Here is a 20506-nt window from a genome sequence, read left to right on the forward strand (position 1 = left end):
TTGAACAATACCCTTATTAAGCAGTTTTAGTAACTCTTTCAGAGAGAAAAATGAAACCCCAGAAAACGCATGATTTATATGTGGCTTAGGGGGCCAGACACACGCCGAGCCTGCCTCGACTCCTGCCCAGGTCCCTGATCGTGGGGTTGGTCACTGGCGTTTCTCAGTGGCCCCCCCAGAGTCAGTCGGTCACTCTTCAGGAGGACCAAGGAAATAGGTGCGGAAAATAAACTGAAAATAAATGCAATTTAAACAACACTGAATGAGATTCACAGCTACAGAGAAGAGACTGATGGTAGCCAAATGGCAGGGATGTGGAGGGCTGGGCAAAAAGGTAAAGAAATTAACTACAAACCGGTAGCCAGAGGGGACAGAGTCGCTGATACTGCAGTGACTCCGTGTGGCTCCGGGTTGTTGGAAATTTCATCCCTGTGTGTGTTGTTAGATCAATATTTTGGAAATATAATCAACTTTAACAACCACCTAGAAAGCTTATTAGGACACATTCTCAGGCCCATTTCAGACAATTCGAATTTGCGCGGTCTGTGTTGGAAAAGGGTAACTGTATTTTTTAACAAGTTTCCGGGATGATTTTCAGCCTGCTGAGTTAGACCTCCGCCTCCACCTCCGCCTCCTCCAATCAGACACAGGAAGAGGTGGGTGACACCAGGTGTGTGGACGGGATGTGGTCTGCTGCCTCCTGGCACTTCTTTGCCTTTAGCTTTACAGGAGCTGCCGAGGCAAAGGTCTGCCTGAGCAGATCGTTACTGGGGGTTTCGATGTGGACGTCCGCAGTCTGGAAAGGCCTCTGCTTGTCTCTCTCACAGTCCCAGCTGCCACTGGCAGGAAATAATGCCAACTACAGAACACAGGAGTATCAACTTTACTGACATTAATTAAATAACATGTATAAAAATAAGGCACTTTAATTCAACAGGACTTTGTTGCTAGAGGACCCTGTAACACTAATGGTAAAATGCTTTTAATACTATTTCACTAAATTGTTTGCCTAAGCTTTATTTAACAAATGACTAAATTTGAGCTACATTTACAGTAATAAATGAAACCGATTTAACACTAAAATGAACTAAAAACTTCAGAGCGTCTTCCTCCTTTTAGACTGGCAGCGTGTACGGAAGCAGTTTAAAGCGGTGCTGTGGCCTCGGCTACTGGAACTGGAGATGTCACCCCCTTTTTCCTCTCTGAGGTTGCCTCCGACGCCCTCCGCTCTCTGAGAGCCCTCTGCAGCGCGGTGCTGGTCTGCGTCCTCTCTCGCGCTGTTGGCTAGTCTCTCCCTTGAAAGCGTTCTTTCCCTAAATCTTCTAAACGGGGAGGTGATTCTTTTTCTGGCTGTGTTCTCACTTGTCCTGTCTCTATTCTCCTCAGTGGCCTTCTTGGTCCTGTCTTTTCTTTTGGCTGTGCTTCTGGTAATTTGAAGGATTTTCTTTTGCAAGTAAACCCCACCTATGCTGGGGCAGCTGTGGCCACTGCTCTCGGTGCTGGTCTCACTGGGAGAGGATGAGGTAGACCCTGAGAGCCGCAGCAGGGTGCTGGGATCGGATGGGACGCTGCCAACTGGAGGGAGAGATGCAAAAACCCTGTCACGGTCAATTAATTCTTTCCAGTTAGTCACAATTAAGCTGGTTTAGAGAAGATTTCACTATTAAAAATTCTAATGCCTTGATAATTTCTGAGAAATTGAAACCTGGCAACATACATTTTAATGCCCAAAGAGTCTAGTGTACAGTGTTACACAGCAGTCACTGCAAGACAGACCACAGGATAAAGGTCCCCTGGAGCGCAGTGAGCTGTACGCCAAGCTGGTAAAATCAGAAGCAAAAGTATGACAAAAGTATTTCTCAAATGTAACTACCTCTAGAATCTTCAAGCAGATTCCACTAAAAAAAAAACCTTGGCAAAAATCAGAGAGGACATCCAATCAGTGTGCACGATAAATGTATTTATAAAGCACAATTTCTGATCCTGTCTTCTCTCCAAGTGCCTTCTTCAAGCACTGGGGAGGAGAAAGGTTAAGGCCTCTCGATTTCTCACTGTTTAAAAGTTCTTGTTTATGGGGTCGGGAGGGGGTGGAAAAGGTGAAGGGGGACAGTCCACAAGGAGGCTCGTGCACGGCCACAGGGGATGATGCGAGTCGGAGGGCTGCGCACATGGACAGGTGTGCAAATGCTGAATCACTGCACTGCACACCTGGAGCTGATATAATTTTGTACACCAACTATACTTTTTATATTCTAAATAAAATATAGAAAAGGAAAAAAGTTCTTGTTTAAATTCTGCATGTGAAAAATACAAAGCTAGGCTTACTTTCTTAATTGTAAGAAAACAAAGAACTAATTCCAAAGGTTAGCAAGAACTAGGAACTGATCCTAATAATATATGCATAGGCTAATGACACTTTTTTCAATCATAGACTACAGGCAAAAAAACTGTGTGGAAATAGAAACATTCAGTTGGAGTTCTGTAAAAACAATTGGAAACAGCTCTGAAGAAAAGCGTTTCTCCAGGCTCCTAAGGACCCTCAACAGGACTGACAGACCCAAATGGAAAGACGCGGTGGAGAGACTTCCTCTTCCCGCAGTGAGAGTGACCTTCTGCTGGGAAGCTCCTGACCCTGACACCTCTTGCCACCAGTCTCACTGGTTAGAGACCAGACAGCCTCCTGGTTAGAGGTTTGTCTGCAACGGGGCCTGAGGGGCAGAACAGGCAAAGGTGCCCCCCCCCCCCAGCTCAGAGGGAGCAAGGGGGCACGCCCCTCTGGACCACCCATGTGCCTGGTGCAGTTCCCAGCCACTGCTCCAATCTGAGGGGATCACTGAGACCGGGAGGAGATGCAGCAGACCCGGGTGCCTCACAAAATCATGTCCTGTTTGATTTTTACAAAGCTTTTTAGCAGCCCCCTGAGTGAGAAGTCCAGCCAGGTGACGGGGGAGGGCAGGGCAGGTTGGGAGCTCTGCTGCCTAGCGGCTGACACAGGGCAAGAGACTCCAGTTCACTGGACACTTACCGTGTCCCGGCTTTTACACATGCTGTTTCACTCAGTCCTGACACAGGTCCCCTAAAACAGGCGTTTCTCCCACTTCACAGACAGGAAACCCGACCTTGTCGATCAGCTGCTTGCCGTGACACAGCAGTAGGAAGGGACAAGTCAGGACCAGACCAGGTCTGCCATTACCGCACCACACTGCTGCCACACTTGGGGCAAAAATTAGAAAAGCCCTCCCAGACGGAAATGGAACTTAGGGCACGGGAGCCGAGGAAAGTTCCGGAAGCGTTTCCTTCCTGCTGGAGTTTGTAAGCTTCTTCCCCCCGACCACGCACTATCCTGTGCTGTGATTACGTCAAGATGCGATTCTCTAACATCTGTGAGGACAACGCCAGGACCAGGGACCCTCTGCCACAGGGCGCACACACACTGGCCCGGGGGGGGGGGGGACACCAGCGAGGTGGCTGCACGCGTGGCTCAGGTAAAACAGTGTCTCTGTGCGCACTGGCCGGGCAGCCCAGAGCAGCTCAGTCTGAACTACGGACACACGTAAGTGAATAAGAGTGATTTCAGTTTTTTTTTTTTGAACTTCAAGAGGGTCTATGTAAATATAAATGTAAAAACCTGTAAGGGTATAAGTTATTTTAAACTCCGATTAATAAAAAGATGATTCTGCATTATTAAAGAGAGGCATGCTCAACCTAAATGTTTGTTTCTTTCTCTAAATCTTGCTGTTGGTTAAAAACCATTTCTTGTAGAAATCCTTATTTTCGAATACTCCACAGAAGTCTCACATAATGGGAAGTCTGAATAGCAATGGCAGGAACCCGCATGGAACAGAACGAAGCAACTACAACTTCTGCCTGTGTTCGCATCTAAGCCTGTCGCCCACCCCCGTCAGGCAGGGACCGCCCTCGGAAGGCAGGGATCCTGCATGTAGTGACACCCGGGCTCAGAAAGCACGAGGTCATGCTCTTCCTCACACTCCATCATCACCACAGACTGGAAACAGGACACGTGTTTCAGAGTGTCGCCTGGTACTGCGAGCTGCCGTCTTACCTTTGTGTGGGGAGCCATGCGGGGACCCGGGAGGACTTGAATGTAAGGATGACGTCACGGACATAGTGTCTTCAGTATGTTTTTTACTGCGTATTTCTTCAGCTGTTCCTGAAACTTTCTGCAGTGAACTAGCACCTGAAAGTGAGACGGAGAAACAAGTAAGCAGTGCGTCACAAGGAACATGCCTGCAGGTGCCTCGATCGCTACGGAACTGAAGCCACGATGCACGATGGCCATGTGTTCGACTGAAATGCATACATGACAGACGGGACTACATGACTGGGCAATGGACACAGAGATTCTCACCTCTCGGTCGTCTGTTCAAATTCAGCCAGCCAGCACAGACCAGATTACAACAGCTCTTGTTTGTTTTGTGACGTAAAGGAAAATGACTTAACAGTCTGAGTACAAGTCCCGCCCCTCACAACTGGCACACTTGTTGGAAATCTTAATAGAGAAGGAAGGCATGGATTCGAACTCTCCCCTCCCCTCTAGAGGGGGCCTCTCCGAGCCGGGGCGAGGCACGTGGCGGGCAGCGAGGGATGCTGGCGCTGGCGCTACCTGCGCTGCGTCTGTGCTGTGGGGGCACGGAAGAGGCTGCGGGGCTGCCAGGCCAGCCCTTTGCAAGAGCACTAAATTCACACTACAGGAGAGAAGTAGACAACAGAAAGAATCGTGAATTTGTAGGAAAATAGGATGGAGCCCCCTGGAAACATTCCTGCAAAGTTCTATCATTGCTCTGGTCCAACGGCTAGTCCATTTAGCGCAGATAAAATGCAGTGATGATTTCGACATGCTGACATTTTACACGCGTCTCTAAGAAATGTCAGAGAGCTGCCGCCATGGCCCGCAACCCTGACTCGAGCCCGAGACCTGACGTGGGCTCGGCGTGGTGATGAGTGGCCCTTTGGCCCCGAGGCAGTTCAGATCGCAGCATGCTCACACTGCTTTTTCTTCAGTGCCACTTTAATACGAATGTATTTGCCGTCTGGATAACAGCCGTATCACCACAGGATGGAAGGGGGCTACTGGGTACGAGTAACACTGCATCTCAGGTGATGACACCCAAGGAAGAAACCAGACTAGGCTCATCCCATTTCTTACTCACACAAGCAACTTTATCGGCTTCATCCATTTTACTTCCAATTCTCCCTTCATTTTCACAGCCACCCAACGTTCAGGCTCTGAGCAACTCGGTTAATTGTGGCAGCAGCTTTCCATCCGGGTCTCTGGCCCAGCCTCCCTCCAGTCATTTCCTGACATGAACTGGACCAAATTTCCCCTTCACAAATAGCTTTGACAGCTGGCAGCTGACAACGCTCCTCCGGCATGCCATTTTGTAACTTCCGCACGCTGTGACCCCACTCCAGCCTGGGGTGCCCCTTGCCCAGTGGTTAAATGCAAGGACCCCGAGCCAGTCAGCCTGGACTCCACTACTTACTGGTGCTGTGTAAGTCACCTCTACAGCCTCCTCTGTCCAGTGTGAGCAGTTTCTCTCTCTCAAGAAGATGAAATGAATGTAACATACAGAGTGAGCAGAGCACTCTGAGCCATGCCTGATGCTCTGTTAGCTTTAATGATTACGTTCGACACTCTTCCCGAACCTGTGCACTCCGAGGCAGCAAACTGCCTGTTGCTCCTTGGAGATGCCAAGCTTTCCCTCAGCCTGAAGCAACTGCTCTGAAATTTTTGCCCAATGACCTCCTTCCTCACGAACCTTTAAGGCTCTGCTAGGGTGCGACCTCCAAAAACTTTCTCGGAAGCCCTACCTCACCTCTGCCCGCCCTCAGGCGCTGCCTCTTCTGTTCTTTTGCCCGTTCTGACCACATGCCCGGCGTAACAGCAAACTTACTCTAGTGAAGTTGTCTGTGCGTCTGTACCACCAGACTGCACATTTGGCAAAGGTGAGGCATTTCCATTCAACTTTGGATCTCAAAATGAAATAAAATTACGCTCACATTTCACAAAGTCCTACTGAAAACATTCTATATAACGCTTAGACTAAGTAATAATGCTACGAACCAAATCTAATCTGGCTCCCCCTCTGAAAGCACAACTAGCGATACAGTACAAACGACAAAAGTAATTCTGGTTACTACTAACAGAGGGAAGTGCAGTCTACCCTTTGTGTCCTTCGCAGACTCTCCCTGCCTCCCAGCAAGGTCTTCGGAAGTGGTCACTGATGGAAAGTCAACCTGCAGTCACTTTCAGAACGAGCAGCTTCATCCTCACAGGCTGCATCTGTGTGGATTCAATGCGCCTCCGCCTACAGTGAGCCCTTGGTGGGCTGTCAGGTGTTCATCTGATGTGATTATAGTTATAGGAGTTCCAGTGTTAGCATTCAGAGCGTGTATGCTGCTATCAAATACCGAGAGGCAAAATGCAACATTTTTTATTCACAAGTGATGATTACATTGCACAAAACGCAGCGGCTGATCTCCTGAGAGCTTATACTGGTGATTATCTTTTATTCTAACTCCCCTGGAAATTTCAACTGAATGCATGCGACAGTAATTGTGAATACTCACTCAGTGTGGCAGGGTCTTTTGATTGTCCCTTCTTCCTGGTGGGGTGCAAATTAACAGCTGGTACTTGAAGCACCTGGCTTACTCTGTGGGGCTGATGCGGATGGGCTTTAGTGGCTTGGCCAGCTGACCGCGGAGGCACTGGAGACATTTCTGCTGACCTGGCCAATCTCTTCTCAGTCAAATTCTTGGTCACTAGAAAGAGAGAGTAAGAAACAGGTAATTCTGCACTCTTTAGGGTAAGGTTATTACCACTGACAATAAATGGCTGTATTTAAACCACTTCTTTAACACAAAAATAGATTAAAAAAATAACTTCATGTAAGCATTATAAAGTTTTATCTCTAATTTTTTTGTGGAATTGTTAATTTTACTTCCTACTTTTTAAATCCATTAACTTCACTAGCCCCATCCACACCTCATCCTGAGGTTGCTGGTTAGCAACCTCTTATCTACACTATTTACATACACAGAGTGTGTGCGTGACAGACCCTGCCACAGGTGTTTATCTGTGCAAGAGCACAGGCGTGCACCAGCCCCAGGCAGACAGCAGCCCAGGGTCACACCAGTCCTTCTGTCTTCACACCAGCAGAGACCTGGACACTGAAGCTTCCCTGGGGGCCTGGGCACCTTTCAGAGCCTGCAGTAGCTGCAGCCACAGCCTGTGTCACACTTTGAGTCTTGGCCCTGGCCCAGAAGAGCCTAACACCGTTGGCGATACAGGCACGAGCATGTTTCCTAAGCTTGGGGTGAGCGATGTAGGCAAGTCCCGCTTGTGGCTGCTGCCCTTTGGGATCTTGGGCTTGACCTCCTTGGGCTTTATGAGGGTCTGATAGACTTGGCACTGGCGCTCATGGCCTTGGCATAGTTGGCCTGCATCTTCCTTAGGCCCTTTGTATTGCACTTCTTGACAAAGAGCATGTTCTTTAGGGAGCTTGGTTTCTGCCCCTTTAAGACATCCTTACCTCTGTGGTTAGGGTTTCTTGATGCTATTTATGTGCCATTCTATGGACTGGCTGTGGGTGACATGGTTCTTGGCCTTGGCCATGCCTGCACCAAAGCCTGCAGCTCCTAAAGTACCCGGGACCGGAAGAGCCGACATCCTCTCATCCATATCACTGAAATACTCCCCTCACTGTATCAGTTCTGGTGCCTTCAAGCTTCTCCACACAATAGCAGGTGACTTTTCCAATGTGAAAATCCCATCATAACACTTCCCTTCTTCAAATGCCCAGCACGAACCTTCAGATGACTTGCCACTACTCTCAGGGTCAGAATCCAAATCCCCCAAACAAGGCACGATCTAGCACTGTCCAGGGTTAGCTCCCCTAGTACTGAAAGCTGCAGGGGTGGGCAAAAGTAGGTTGACAGCAGTGTGCGTGGAAAATACTCATAATTAACAAATAACACAAGACTAAACTGTGTGTGTGCACGCACAACTGCATACCTACTTCTGCCCTGCCCACACCAGCCAGAGTGTCACTAACGGGAGGGCAAAGACAGCACGTCTTGCTCACAGCTGCTGCCCTGCGTGTCCAGTGACGAGAGAAGACTGACACTTAGCGTGTGTTGCATGAATCATGGCACCAGTGACAGACAGAGAGGCATCCCAGAGACACAGCTGACTACATGAAAGTGAGTGCAGAATTGAAAACTGGGATTTTCTCTCAAATTCGGCTGCTTCTCTTGTATTGAGTCAGCACTGTGGTCCACGGGAACGAGCTCTCCCCTCAGGCAGCACTTCACGCGGCCCAACCTCAGCACTCTGGGAGGTATCTGTTTTCAACACTGGGATAAAAGCAAAATTAGCAACTCTACCTCACCCCAGCCCAACTACAACTGTTAGCTGCTACCCTTCTACTTTGAGAGCCCAGGGGATATTCTGAGTAGTGAGAATTGGGGAACACCTCAGGAAGTCAAAACACAGGGACTCTGGGGCACAACGTGCAGTGTCTCACCGACCGACTGAATCCAAGAAGTTGCCACCTTTCGGTTGGAGCATAAAACACATTCTCCCCGCCTCTCAATACTAACCAGTTCTTTACTGACATTTTATTAGTTGTTACAGTACAAAGAAAAATGCCATGAGACTACTTTAAATATAAAAGAGTTCACAGATGAATGGCAAAGCCCACATATACCGACTTACTAGGAAAAACCAAACTCCACAATGCTCAACAATGAACTCTGAGTTTGGGACGGTCATTATTCAAACATTTAAAAATTAATTTTGCAATAGAAATCAGATAAAGACCCTCAAGCCAATTTAAAGAAATATGCTTTGGATAAATTTTCACAAAACTTAGCTTAAGAAAGTGTACAGGTCATCTCATTTTTAATCACTATTCGGTACGTAGTGAAGGACACCACTTAGTATTATGAGAAGAGACACAGTAAGTCTAGGCAGCTGTGAGAGACACAGGTCTGCAGGTGGGCGGGGGTTGGGGGGCGCAGGAAGTGTACAGAGAGAAGTACGTGGAGTCTTTCTGGGCCTTAACGTTTTAACAACGAGCATGAAAGAGATGTCTGGGCTCTTGAACATCGGATCAGATTTAGGGAACAAAGAATATCTGATAAGGAAAACAAAAGACAAAACAAATATCCTTTTATCATACAAAAGCGGGAACAAAAATTGGGCTCCATAACCATATAGTGATAAAGTCTATATTAAGTTACTTGGGAAAAAAGAATTTTGATGATCACCTGGCAAGCATAGCTCAGTGGATCGAGCATGGGGCTGCAAACCAAAGGATCGTGCTTCAATTCCCAGTTAGAGCACATGCCTGGGTTGCAGGCCAGTTCCCAGCAGGGGACACACGAGAGACAACCATACATTGATATTTCTCTCCCTCTCTCCTTCCCTTCCCTTCTAAGGATAAAGAAATAAAGTCTTAAAAAAAGAATTTTGATGATCAAAGCCGGATCAGAGTGCTTTAATAAATGAAATATGCATATGGTTTTGAACATTAAAACACAAACAAAATTTGGGCCTGGCTGGTGTAGCTCAGTGAATTGAACACCAACTTGCAAACCACAGGGTTGTCAGTTTGATTCCCAAGCAGGGCACATGCCTGGGTGGTGGGCCAGGTCCCCAGTAGGGGGTGTGCAAGAGGCAACTACACACTGATGTTTCTCTCCTTCTCTTTCTACCCCCCTTCCTCTCTGTCTAAAAAAACAAACAATTTCAAAGATTCTGTACACCTTTTCAGTCTTTATTTTCAACATTACTATTTATCCCATGGCTGACACTATTCTTAACAGCCCATGTGTGGTAAGAAATTTTCCCACGTACCTTCTAAGTCTATGCATATTTATTATTTTTAATGGCTATATATCATTCCTCTGACTGAAAAGGAAACAGGTTGTTATGTATTCTGCTGCAGTTCACTATCTGTGTAACCCTTTTCCACTGCATTATCTCACTGGAACATAGTCCCAATACCGGACACCGCACAGGTGCTGTGAGTGGCGAATGAAGTTGTTTATAAAGTACTTAGCATGGTTACTGGCATGTAGAAAGCTCTTATTGTTAGTTTTTTACTATTTCCTTTTCCTAATTTAATAGATTTGATGTAGAAAGCATCGGCAAGATCACACACACTCCAAACCCTTGCTTGATGAAGAGAACCTTGCCCAAACAGTAATGAACGAGACTCACACTGTCTCCCCATCCTTCACAGGCGTGTGTTCCAACATACTCCTTTTCTTTTCCGATCAGTAGGAGTGTTTAAGATACTAATTCACAACAACTTTTACTGAATGAATCGCTACCTTGTATTTTTGAGAGTCACTGTCAGACCTGATGGTTTTAAATCAATACTGGGTTATACTTCCACTTTCTCTTTTCCACTGCGGACAGACTTTTTCTACTGCTTTGCAAACACCACTCCGTTCATCAAGCTCAGGGCCAGCCTACGATGGGCACCACGTCCCCCAATCGATCAGAAACGGAAATAGAAAGTCTGAACCTCCCGCGCCAGTATTTTGTCAACATTTAACAAGCTCTATTCTCCTACTGGGACACACGCACTCACACACCCTTTACTAATAATTTAAGACCATCCTTACTTTGTTGTTACAACAAACAGTAGATTGTATCATCTCCCATTTCTGCTCTTACAACTTGTGATTGCCTTGACCCAGACACACGTGCATTCTGTTCTGTACTCAGAAAAAAAGAAAACAAACTCCCAAACCCCACCCAATGTTGAGAACAGGCTCTCTCTTGCCAATCATATTTTTTATATATTAACAACATCAGAATGTCTCTAAGTTTTGTTTTCCCTTAGTTTTGGACACCTCTTATCTAACAGTGCTTTAACTGAACTTCTTGTATTTTCTAGTTGGTAAATACTATCCATGAAATTTTTTAAAAGGTTAATATTTCACTTATTTTTAATCTTAATTTAGGGATGAAGGTAAAAATGTTTTTAACAGAAGGCCTTTGGTATAATGTTCCAGTTTTTACAAGAAGACTTTATAATGCTTCTTAAAGATGAACTACTTATTAGCCCTCTGTTTCTTACATAAGGTAACTGCTGAGAAGGGATGGGATTCTCTGATTAAAGGGTAACGTGATGCTTGGGTTGTGTCAGGAATCCTTTGCAATTGAAAGTTAATTTTCCTGGGACTCCAGCACAACTCTGGAGAGGTAAATTTCTATGTTACTGTGCTACCTGGGGCCACGGCAGAGAGCCTGTACTCACAGGTGCCATACGCGGGCTCCAACTGCAGTGACGTCATCTGGAACTTCTCCTCGTCTGTCTCCACGTCCAGACCGGACAGATACTGCTTCACTTTCCTTGCCATCTGGGCGTCCTCGTAGAGCTTCTTGGCGTTGAGCAGAGAACTGCGGCGCGCTCTCTTCTTGTGAGCGCCTCCTTGAACGTCCAGCAGGTTCGAGTTTGTGCTGCCTTGACTCAGGGACCTATGAGGAGATGGAGATCACAATAAGGGGCTGTAATGATGAGACTCGAGCATGGCAGACTGAAGATTAAGAGAATTTTGCTTCTGTTAATGCTATTGCATGCTGATGTAAATGAGTTAAAAGATGAAGAGCATTAATGCAAAGTAATATGGCATATATGGCGATGTTCTAAGTTTTAAGAGTTGGCAAAGTTTAGAATTCAAAACAATAAACCCTCCTGAGCAGTGAATTTCATCAGGCTTGTGTGTATGCCTGGGTAACCCATGGCACAATGGTGACAAAGAAATGTAGTCCCCACTCTCTGGATAGAAGGCGAAAGCCTGAGTTAGGACGGGCCCGTCCACGGCCACCAGGGCCCTTCAGCACCAGGGTCCCCAGAGCAGCTGTGCTTGCCCGCACTGCTTTGGGCACTACCGCCATCGCCTACCAGTCTACAGAAGGCCCACTCTTAGCATGCTGACCAGAGTTGGCCAAATTCAAAGAGACCACCAGTAAGAAAGACAACAGGGTTTATGCTCAATTCAATATAGTCAGAGATAGAAATGCAATAAAAAGCTACCCAAGGCTGCCCCTCACACGTGGAATGGTTAGGCAGTATATGGGTGCCTGGGTGCGGGTTCCTAGGCGGGGCTCGGGACTTGGGACCTTCCTTCTGCAGTGTCTCTGATGTGATGGAGCTGCAAGCTGGGCAGCAATGACCACAATTCAACTGGTGTTAGCGTCCCCTGATTCTACTCTCTTTCACCAGCGCCCTTGTACGAGGACATCTAGAACCGGCAGAAAAGGCGAAACGCAAGGCTGCTTGTCCTGTCTAGCAAGCAAGGCAAACCAATGCAAGGCTCTATGATGAATTTTATTTTAAAGGCAGCTGCCATTCCAAAATGATAAAGGTTTTTATGATTTTATTATCCAAAATAGTATCTAAGGGTTTTCTAAATTAGCCTAATATTTACACAAAAATATTCTAAATACACAGACTACATGCATACAATAATTTGTTTCTTAATGCTCTCATACCCAGTTTAAAACAGGTACTAAGATCCTAATGTTTTCATCATAAACTGAGTGAAACAAAATTTGTACAAGTGTTATGATAGTTTTTTCTTTCACAATTTTAAGATCTTTGAAATAGGGTGTGTCTTACACTTGACGGCAACTTTTGGTCACAGTTGGTCCAGCAGGACTGTGCCGTGGTTGTCAGTGATGACACGTGCAGACAACTTCAACACTTGCAGAGTAGTTTGGAAGGAAATCCAGTGACACTAGTGAATTACTCTTTTGTTAAAAGATGTTTGTTTATTTTTAGAGAGAGCAAAAAGGAGGGAGAAAAACATCGGTTGGTTGCCTCTTGCATGCTCCACCTGGGGACCTGGCCTGGTCCAGGCATGTGCCCTGACTGAGAATCGAACTGGCGACTTTATAGTCCACAGGTTGCGGCTCAATACACTGAGCCACACCAGCCACAGTGTGAATTACTCTTTAACCCAGGAAGCAAATGATTTTAAGGAGGTAGTGAATCCAACCAATTGGGCAACATTCCCACAGTGGCGGGCACGAAAAGGAGGCTGGCCACACTGACTCGCTCAGTCCACTGAAGAGCACAGCACCAGCAGCTCTGGACTCTGCTCCGGCTTGTTTTACAAAAGGCCGTGCTGTCCACACACCTGGCGGCACCCATGGCAACGCTGCCTGGGGAAGGAACTGAGGTGCTGGAAACTCTAAAAGTGATATAGAAGACGCACATTCTGAGTATGAAGAAGTTTTAGAAAACACCTGACCGACTTAATTTGCTTATATTTTCCTTTTTATGAATGCAAAAGGGTGTTATGTGATAAAAATACATACTTAAATTCATGTAAGAGCTCTTTCATTAGGTGTAAGTTCAGTGGTACCTAAAATAATTGTATGTCTAACAACTGATGCCTTAGATTCAAATGCAGTAAAATCAAGCCCTAAAATTCAGAAGCAAATTGTAATACAAAAACTTACTAATTTTATCTTAGTTGATGACATTCGGGGAGAATAAGAGGCAGAGACCACAAATCAAAGATACATGCAAAATGTCTAATAAATGAGAACTCTGTGATAAGTGACAGCAAAATGTCTTCTACTTCCAAAACAGAAAACACTCTAATACAAAAATGAAAATGCCTGTTGTCTGCTAGTGTTGTACATGCAAACCTAAAGCTGGATAATCAGTGAGTGTGGCACCTAAGTCATTCAAACACCTCAAATTCCCACTGAGATGTACTGACCAAGTACTCTTCTTCGTAACAGTAATGCCGGATTCAATTGCCATTTTCTGTGAGAAGAACCAGCAAAGACCAAAACATACATGTGTAACACAGAAGAAAACACATGGGAAACACACAAAGAAGGGAGGGAAAGGCAGAAGGAAATTCAAGTTTACCAAACATCAACCGAAAACAAGACCACAAGACAGACAGACTCAAGTTAAAGTAAGTGGCTCGCAAAAAATCCTTCTTATATGTAATAAAAGCACCTAACTTCATGATTCACTATAATCTTAAAGTAACACCATTCTTAGGCAATTCCTTCATCTACAAAAACCATCTTTCTTCATCATAAATTGAGATCATATAGATGATTTATAAGGTCCTAAAAATCCTGATTCTAAATAGATATCTAGCTCTGTAGAAGCAGAGATCTGAACCAACCAGAACAAAAGATGGCAGTATCTGATTTTACAGTTTTAAGAGAGCTAAGAGAGCTTTTAATTAAAAATATGAGAAATATAAAATTCAATCAGTGCTCTAAGTCTTGTGGTATTAGAAAATCTGAGGAATTAAAATCATCCTCTACTTCAGTTATTTACTAACTCAATAGTTCAGTTAAGGGCTGCCTCTTTTTTGAAAACTGATGTAAAAAGGTACTGTTAATAAATCTCTTACCTATTTTTATATTTATGTATTTAATTGTATAAAAGAAAATGGTGTGGGCTCTGGGGTCAGACCACCTGGGTTTGGACCCACCACGAGTGGGCTGCAGGAACCAGGATGACTGCATCTTTTCCAGCTGCACCGTGGGAGCAACGGTGTTCATTTCACAGGGGAGCCCGGAAAATTAGTTCGTAAAAAGTGCTTGTGACAGTGTGTGGCACGTAGCAAGCACACAACAAATATTTCCTATCATTGTCATCGCCATCATCATTTAACTGGCCTTGCTAAATTAAACCTAAACAGGACTTCTGGAACATTAATAATCAAAAAGGTAAAGAAAAAAAAGCTAGTTCTATCACTACGTTCACCTTGTTAGCAAAAGGCACTTGCCAGGAGTGGGGGCTGACAGGGTTAATAGAAGGCATGCTGTGCTGTGTGCGTGCATTAATGAGAAGGATGCAGGGCGTGTTAGGGTTGCACAACCTCCGTTCCAGCTGCATTCATCTCTACACTTACCCCAGACTCCGCCACCTCTTCTTCCTGTAAGCAAGAGCCACAAACATTGAAGCATGTGTTTGAACAGGAAAGCACAGAAAAAAGACAACAGTTGAGAGCCAGAAAAACTCTGGAGACAGAATAGAACAGAAAAATTTCACTAGGAAAAAAATGATAGCTTAACAGTAAAATGACTTTAATGGAATCCAGAGAAATAAAATGAATTATAGGTACTGATGGCCAAAAACCTCTAAAATGTCTAAAAAACATTCTTTTGGACAATTATACTTTTAATACCTAATTCAAGGCTTATGTTAATAAGAAGTTTAAGGGAAAACATTTATTTACCAAAAAGTGTGGATTCAAGACTTTTAGGAAAGGAAACCTTAAATTAAGGAATAGAACTTTGAAACATTTTTCTCAAAGGATTTTTGAGGCACTTATTTAAGTGACAGTATGAAATTACAAAAACATAAAGACTCATGATTTCACTTTTAGGTGCAGAAATATCTTTGAGCAGTGTATTTTATAAGAAATTTTAACCAGAAAAATTCAACTTAAAAAGTAAAAATACATCACAATTTTTCTAATACTGTATATCCTTATTGAACAACTGGATTAAGTAAACATTGCTTTTTGTATTTTTATTTTTATTTACGCAGATTTTTGCATTGCCTTCAATCACCCACTGGCCTCAGTGCACCCCAGGTCTGTCTGCAGGGAGCTCCAGTGTGGGCAGCCGAAGATGCTATATTCCAGCCAGTAAACTGATTACTGTTAAAATAAAAGGGGCTACTTTGTCCATACTACATAATATGCACCATCAAAATGGGCAATTATTTGCTTAAGAAAATCAGTACATTTCAGTACTGCATGACAAAAGACACTAATTCAGGAAAAGTTCAGTCCAATCTAATTATAAATCTTTTATTTTCTTCTGTATTGTGTTCTACTTAGCTAGCCAGGGCCATTCCCAGGAAAACAGCCAAGTTTAATTAATTTCTTCTTCAGGTTTTTTCATTCTTTTTTCACTGCTGAAGCAGAGCTGGTACTCAGCATAGTATCACCGATGGGACTGGCAGATGCACAAACCCGTTGTGTCCTCAGCAACCAGAGTGCGTGCGCGCACACACACACACACACACACACACACACACAAAGTAAATGAAGGTCCGACAGGCAGTGATGGGGCCACTGCACCAGGACATGGAACAACACCAACGACAAACTAAAAACAAACAAACAAACAAACAAACAGACTCTCGAGGGGCACTTTGGTCCCACTCGGACAGTGTCCACCCCCGCACTGTGGGGTGCAACACCTCTTGTCCCAGGCAGTGATTCTCCAGAGCAGAGGCGAGATGCGTGGGGGAGAGGTCTGACACCCCCTACACACGTGGAGATTCTAAACCAGAGCAACCATGAGAACAACTACTTCTAAAAACACAGACCCCTGAACAGTAGTGTCAATAAAACCAAACCAAAAGCCAATCCAGACACACACTAATTCTGTTTGGTTACAAAAACTCCATTTCCATTTGTTTTTATTAAAGAACTGAGTATTTTTGTTTCTTTAGTAAACTGTATTTTTTAAGCCAGAGAAATTGTGTCTGCCTCTATAAACATCTCATTTTTAAAAGCTCTGTATGTACTGAAACTATATACAAAGGCCCCGAGGAAAATCAGATAAAAGATTAAAAGTCTAATATTTACTCTGAAAATTATAAAAATTACTGGGGACAGCTTGACAATGTATTTTATGTTTAAATTTCATAGAAATTTGAGGAAGCTTTTATTATTACATTAAAAATGAATTTTAAAAAGCATTTTTAGAAGATCAAGTTAACGTAAGATACAAATATCTTCCCTTTCTATTAAAGGAACATGTCTAGATTTGCACTTTCGAAATTATGTTTAAAGAACTTGCATACAAATAAACAGCAGTGCCGTGACTTGAGAAGAATAATAAAGTAGGACTCAGATGGAAATAGGACTAAAGTATTCAGTAAAAGGGAAAAAAGGTCATATCCACATTAATACTTCACAAATCAGGTTAAAAACCTAAGTATTCGTCTTCTGTGGTAACTTCAGTAACAATAAGCAAGTTTTACTTAAGTTAGATAATATTTTTAAATGACACTAACAAACTGAGCTATCCATTTACTCAAAAAAGTAATGCAGAACTAGGGTTCAAATCTCAGCAAACTATGTAATCCCAGGCACCTTACCCAACTGCTCTGAACTTCAGTGTCTTCACGTGGAAAACGAAGGTCTGTATCACCTACCTTTAAGGGTTACTGTGATAAATCACTCCTCTGAGATTATGCAAGCACTTTGCATAGCACGTAACAAATGAAAAATGGTCGAAAATGACCAATACCACTCCTGTGACTGCATCCCTCCTGTGCCACCCTGTGCACTCAGCACCTTACCTCTGTCGGAACATCATAGCTGGGTCCATATTAGCAGACGTCATTCGAACGACCTGACGGATTTCCTTGGCAATCATTCTTAGCTTCTCAAAATTGACTAAACCATCTACCTTGGAGTCATTTCCTATGGAATAAAAGGAAAAGTTTGTAATTGTCTAAATTAAAGTATCTATAAAAAGGTAGCAGAAGTCGATTTATTATTCTTGGGGGGTATAAATTAATAACTTTCTCAAACTGCCATTCTTGCTATAAGAATTGATGAACCACAGATGGTTCAACCCTGCCCCCAGGGAATGAGCTATTGGGAGGAATTCTATTCCTAAGGAGGTAATAATTATGAGTACTAGAAAGTGATAAACAGCATAACTTCTAAAATGAACTTCATTAGGTCACAGGCACACTTCTAAAACGTGCGGCTCCTCGAATCCAGCCCTCCCGATGCTCAGCCAGCTCTCAGGCAGGAGAGTGTGCCTGCTGCTCTGGGCAGTGAAGACCTGGGTGTTACCAGATGTCAGAGAAAGTAAGCCGTGGGCTTAATTAAACCACAGAGTAAGTTTTGTTTGCTGTGGAATACTGAAAAATTGTTAAATGAGCCGTCAACATTTAAGACATTGAAGATATCCCATGAAAACAATAATTTCTGACTTCTCTTGAAGAAAAAAAGGCAGGAGTTAGGTGGGAAATAATAGGAGGTCTGTTTTCCCAAATGGCAATAATTAGTTAAAATTAAGAGGTGCTGGCTCATAAGGATAAACATTTTTTAATCTGCCACTCACTTTCCCTTTCCCAGAGTTTGAATTTATGATCATGACTTTAATCATTTAACATAAATTTGCTAGTTCCTAAGTTTCATAATTTTCGTTTCTGTTCTGCTAAGTACTTCTCTGAGAAAAAGTCATACAACTTCCAAAGTGGTCTACTTGACTTTGGAGACAGTAAGTAGACCAGACTAAGTCCGGCTGTTGCTCACCCGGTTCCGACCCCAAGGCAGCAAACACACTGAAAAGGCGCTCCGACTGCCTACACCCACGTTCCATTCCCCCCGCCTGCCTGTAACGGTGAGCACAACCCCGCCTATCGCCACGGCAGCCCACGAGGAGCCCTGCAGACAGGCTGCAGAACCACGCAGGTCCGGGACACCTGGTGGCCTCCTCTCACAGTGAGCAGCTCCCACACACACGAGCTGGAAACAAGATGAGATAACCACCAAAAATACTTCTAAGTCACATAAGCAGGTCTTGTGAGAGCATGTCAGAGCTTCAGAGTATCTTATGAAAAAGGAGTGACAATGAAAGAGGGTGGCAGTCAGACTGGGCAGTCTGAACTACATTATGGAGAAACAGCAGAAAATTGGGACGGAAATAGAAAAAGTGTCTGAAGTCTCTGCTGAGGTACCAAGGCAGTGAAGGCGAATGCAGGTCCGGGGCAGGCGCAGCATTTCCCAGGGCCAGACTCCAGGCACATCTGCGGACTTCAGAAAAGGCAGACACTGAGCTGGAAAACTGGACAGTGTCCCTGACTTTTGAGGTTAGAGGAAAGAACTCCAGTCCAGGTAAGCCTCCAGTGCTTTGGGTTGGGATCCTGAAATGCTGTATCCTGGGACTAAGAATAGCTGGGTCCATGTTAGCATGGACCAGTCCACTGAGTGTGCACTGGGATAAAAGTTCAATGTTAAGTTACCGCAAAATGTGAAACTAGAATAATGTAATTTTGGAGAATAGTGTCCTTGTCGACTGGCAGAAGGAAGCTTTAATTCTCTGGAGGAATGGAACGTCATCTGAAAGCTCATATTATTTCCGTAATTTTCAATACACAACACTCACTTGGTCAAAAATAACCAAGGCCATCAGGAGAAAAGACAACAGGATTGAAATGCACAGGACAGAAAAGACGACAGAAAGGGACCCACAAAGGACCTGGATTGGGGAGTCATTCGAGACAAACTATAAAATAACCATATTGTACACGTTAAAGATACAAAAAACAACACTGAGAACTTTGGCAGAGAACAAGATAAAAAGATAAGTAAATGTGAACCGTAAAACAGGAAAAAATAGAGTAATTGGAATTAAAAATTCACTAATAAGTTTAAAAGTAAATAAGACATACTTGAAGAGAGAATAGACTGGACAACAGGTTAGAAGAAAACACCCAGAGCAAAGCACGGTGAGACAAAAAGATGAGAAATACACAAAACAGTATGAGACAGTAAGGGCATTAACAGGGGGAATTAATCAGGTCTAACAAATGAAATCAAAGTTAGTAAATGAAAGCTCTGAGGCGGGGAGGTGAAAAACTTGAACATAAAATGACAGGATTTTACAAAACTTGCAAAAAAATATCAAAACACAGATTTCAATATCTTTTATAAGTAAGAATTAAAACAAAACGAAATGCCACACCTGACCGCATTACAGCAAAATCAGAGGAAAACACAAAGAGAAGAAAATTATGAAGCAGCTATGGGAAAAAGAATCGACTACTGTCAAAGGAACAGCAAATAGGACAGCTGATTTCTCAACATCAACGATGGGAGCCAGATGATGTAACGTCATCTCAAAATGGCAAAAGACAACTGCCAACCAAACTTGTGCCTTAAGAGTAAATATGAAGTACAGATATTTTCAGATAAACAAAAACTAAGATATTTCAGCACCATCTGACTCACGCTAAAGGGAGTGATGAACGATTTTCTGTAGGAAAACCCACCATCATTGCGGAAGCTTAGCAACGCATAAAAGGACAAAAACAGTAACAGCAGCATCAAATAAGTAAAGCTAAATGAAAACTAACTTTACTGAACAAAGGCAGTATCACATGGAAGTTAAAGGCATGGCAACAAATACATACAAGTTAGAGGTGGATAAATAAAATTTAAAATGCTCTAAGTTCTTTGCAATGCCTGACATGCAGAAAAGTACTAATGAATATTAAACTAATATCAACACATATAAATACTGTAATGCCTAGTGCAACACTAGAAAAATAACAAAATAGTGTACAGTTAGTTAGTGTATGGAGTAGGACAAATAGTGTGCAAAAAATGCAGGATACTGTAGAAAAAAAACATGGCAAAAGATCTTCTAAAACTAGAAACTTGCTGTTCATCAAAGTGAACCTTAAGAGAGTCAAAAGGCAAACTGTTTTATACACTGGCTTTATAA

At 43.7% G+C, this 20506-nt stretch overlaps 1 protein-coding gene across 9 annotated transcripts in view; it reads right to left on the bottom strand.

The window, feature by feature from the left end:
- RAPGEF6 (Rap guanine nucleotide exchange factor 6) overlaps positions 1-20506 on the bottom strand; it is a 183410-nt gene that overhangs the window by 9765 nt on the left and 153139 nt on the right. For 6 of the 9 annotated variants that reach the window (XR_008392901.1, XM_053672746.1, XM_053672745.1 and 3 more), the window contains 5 exons: positions 17343-17466; positions 14932-14955; positions 11295-11515; positions 6592-6783; positions 4064-4198 (listed from right to left, as the gene is read on the bottom strand). Coding sequence is in view for 8 of the 9 variants with exons in the window: in XM_053672746.1 (XP_053528721.1) it covers positions 4064-4198; positions 6592-6783; positions 11295-11515; positions 14932-14955; positions 17343-17466 (696 nt within the window). In the remaining variant the exon portion in view is untranslated. Of the gene's footprint in view, positions 1-45; positions 1576-4063; positions 4199-6591; positions 6784-11294; positions 11516-14931; positions 14956-17342; positions 17467-20506 lie in introns of those variants that run through there. The other 3 variants (XM_053672749.1, XM_053672750.1, XM_037129820.2) reach the window with 3 other exon arrangements.

Source organism: Artibeus jamaicensis, unplaced genomic scaffold (assembly GCF_021234435.1).
Source record: "Artibeus jamaicensis isolate MK-2021 breed Jamaican fruit bat unplaced genomic scaffold, CSHL_Jam_final contig_786, whole genome shotgun sequence".
In the NCBI taxonomy this organism is placed as follows: Eukaryota; Metazoa; Chordata; class Mammalia; order Chiroptera; family Phyllostomidae; genus Artibeus; species Artibeus jamaicensis.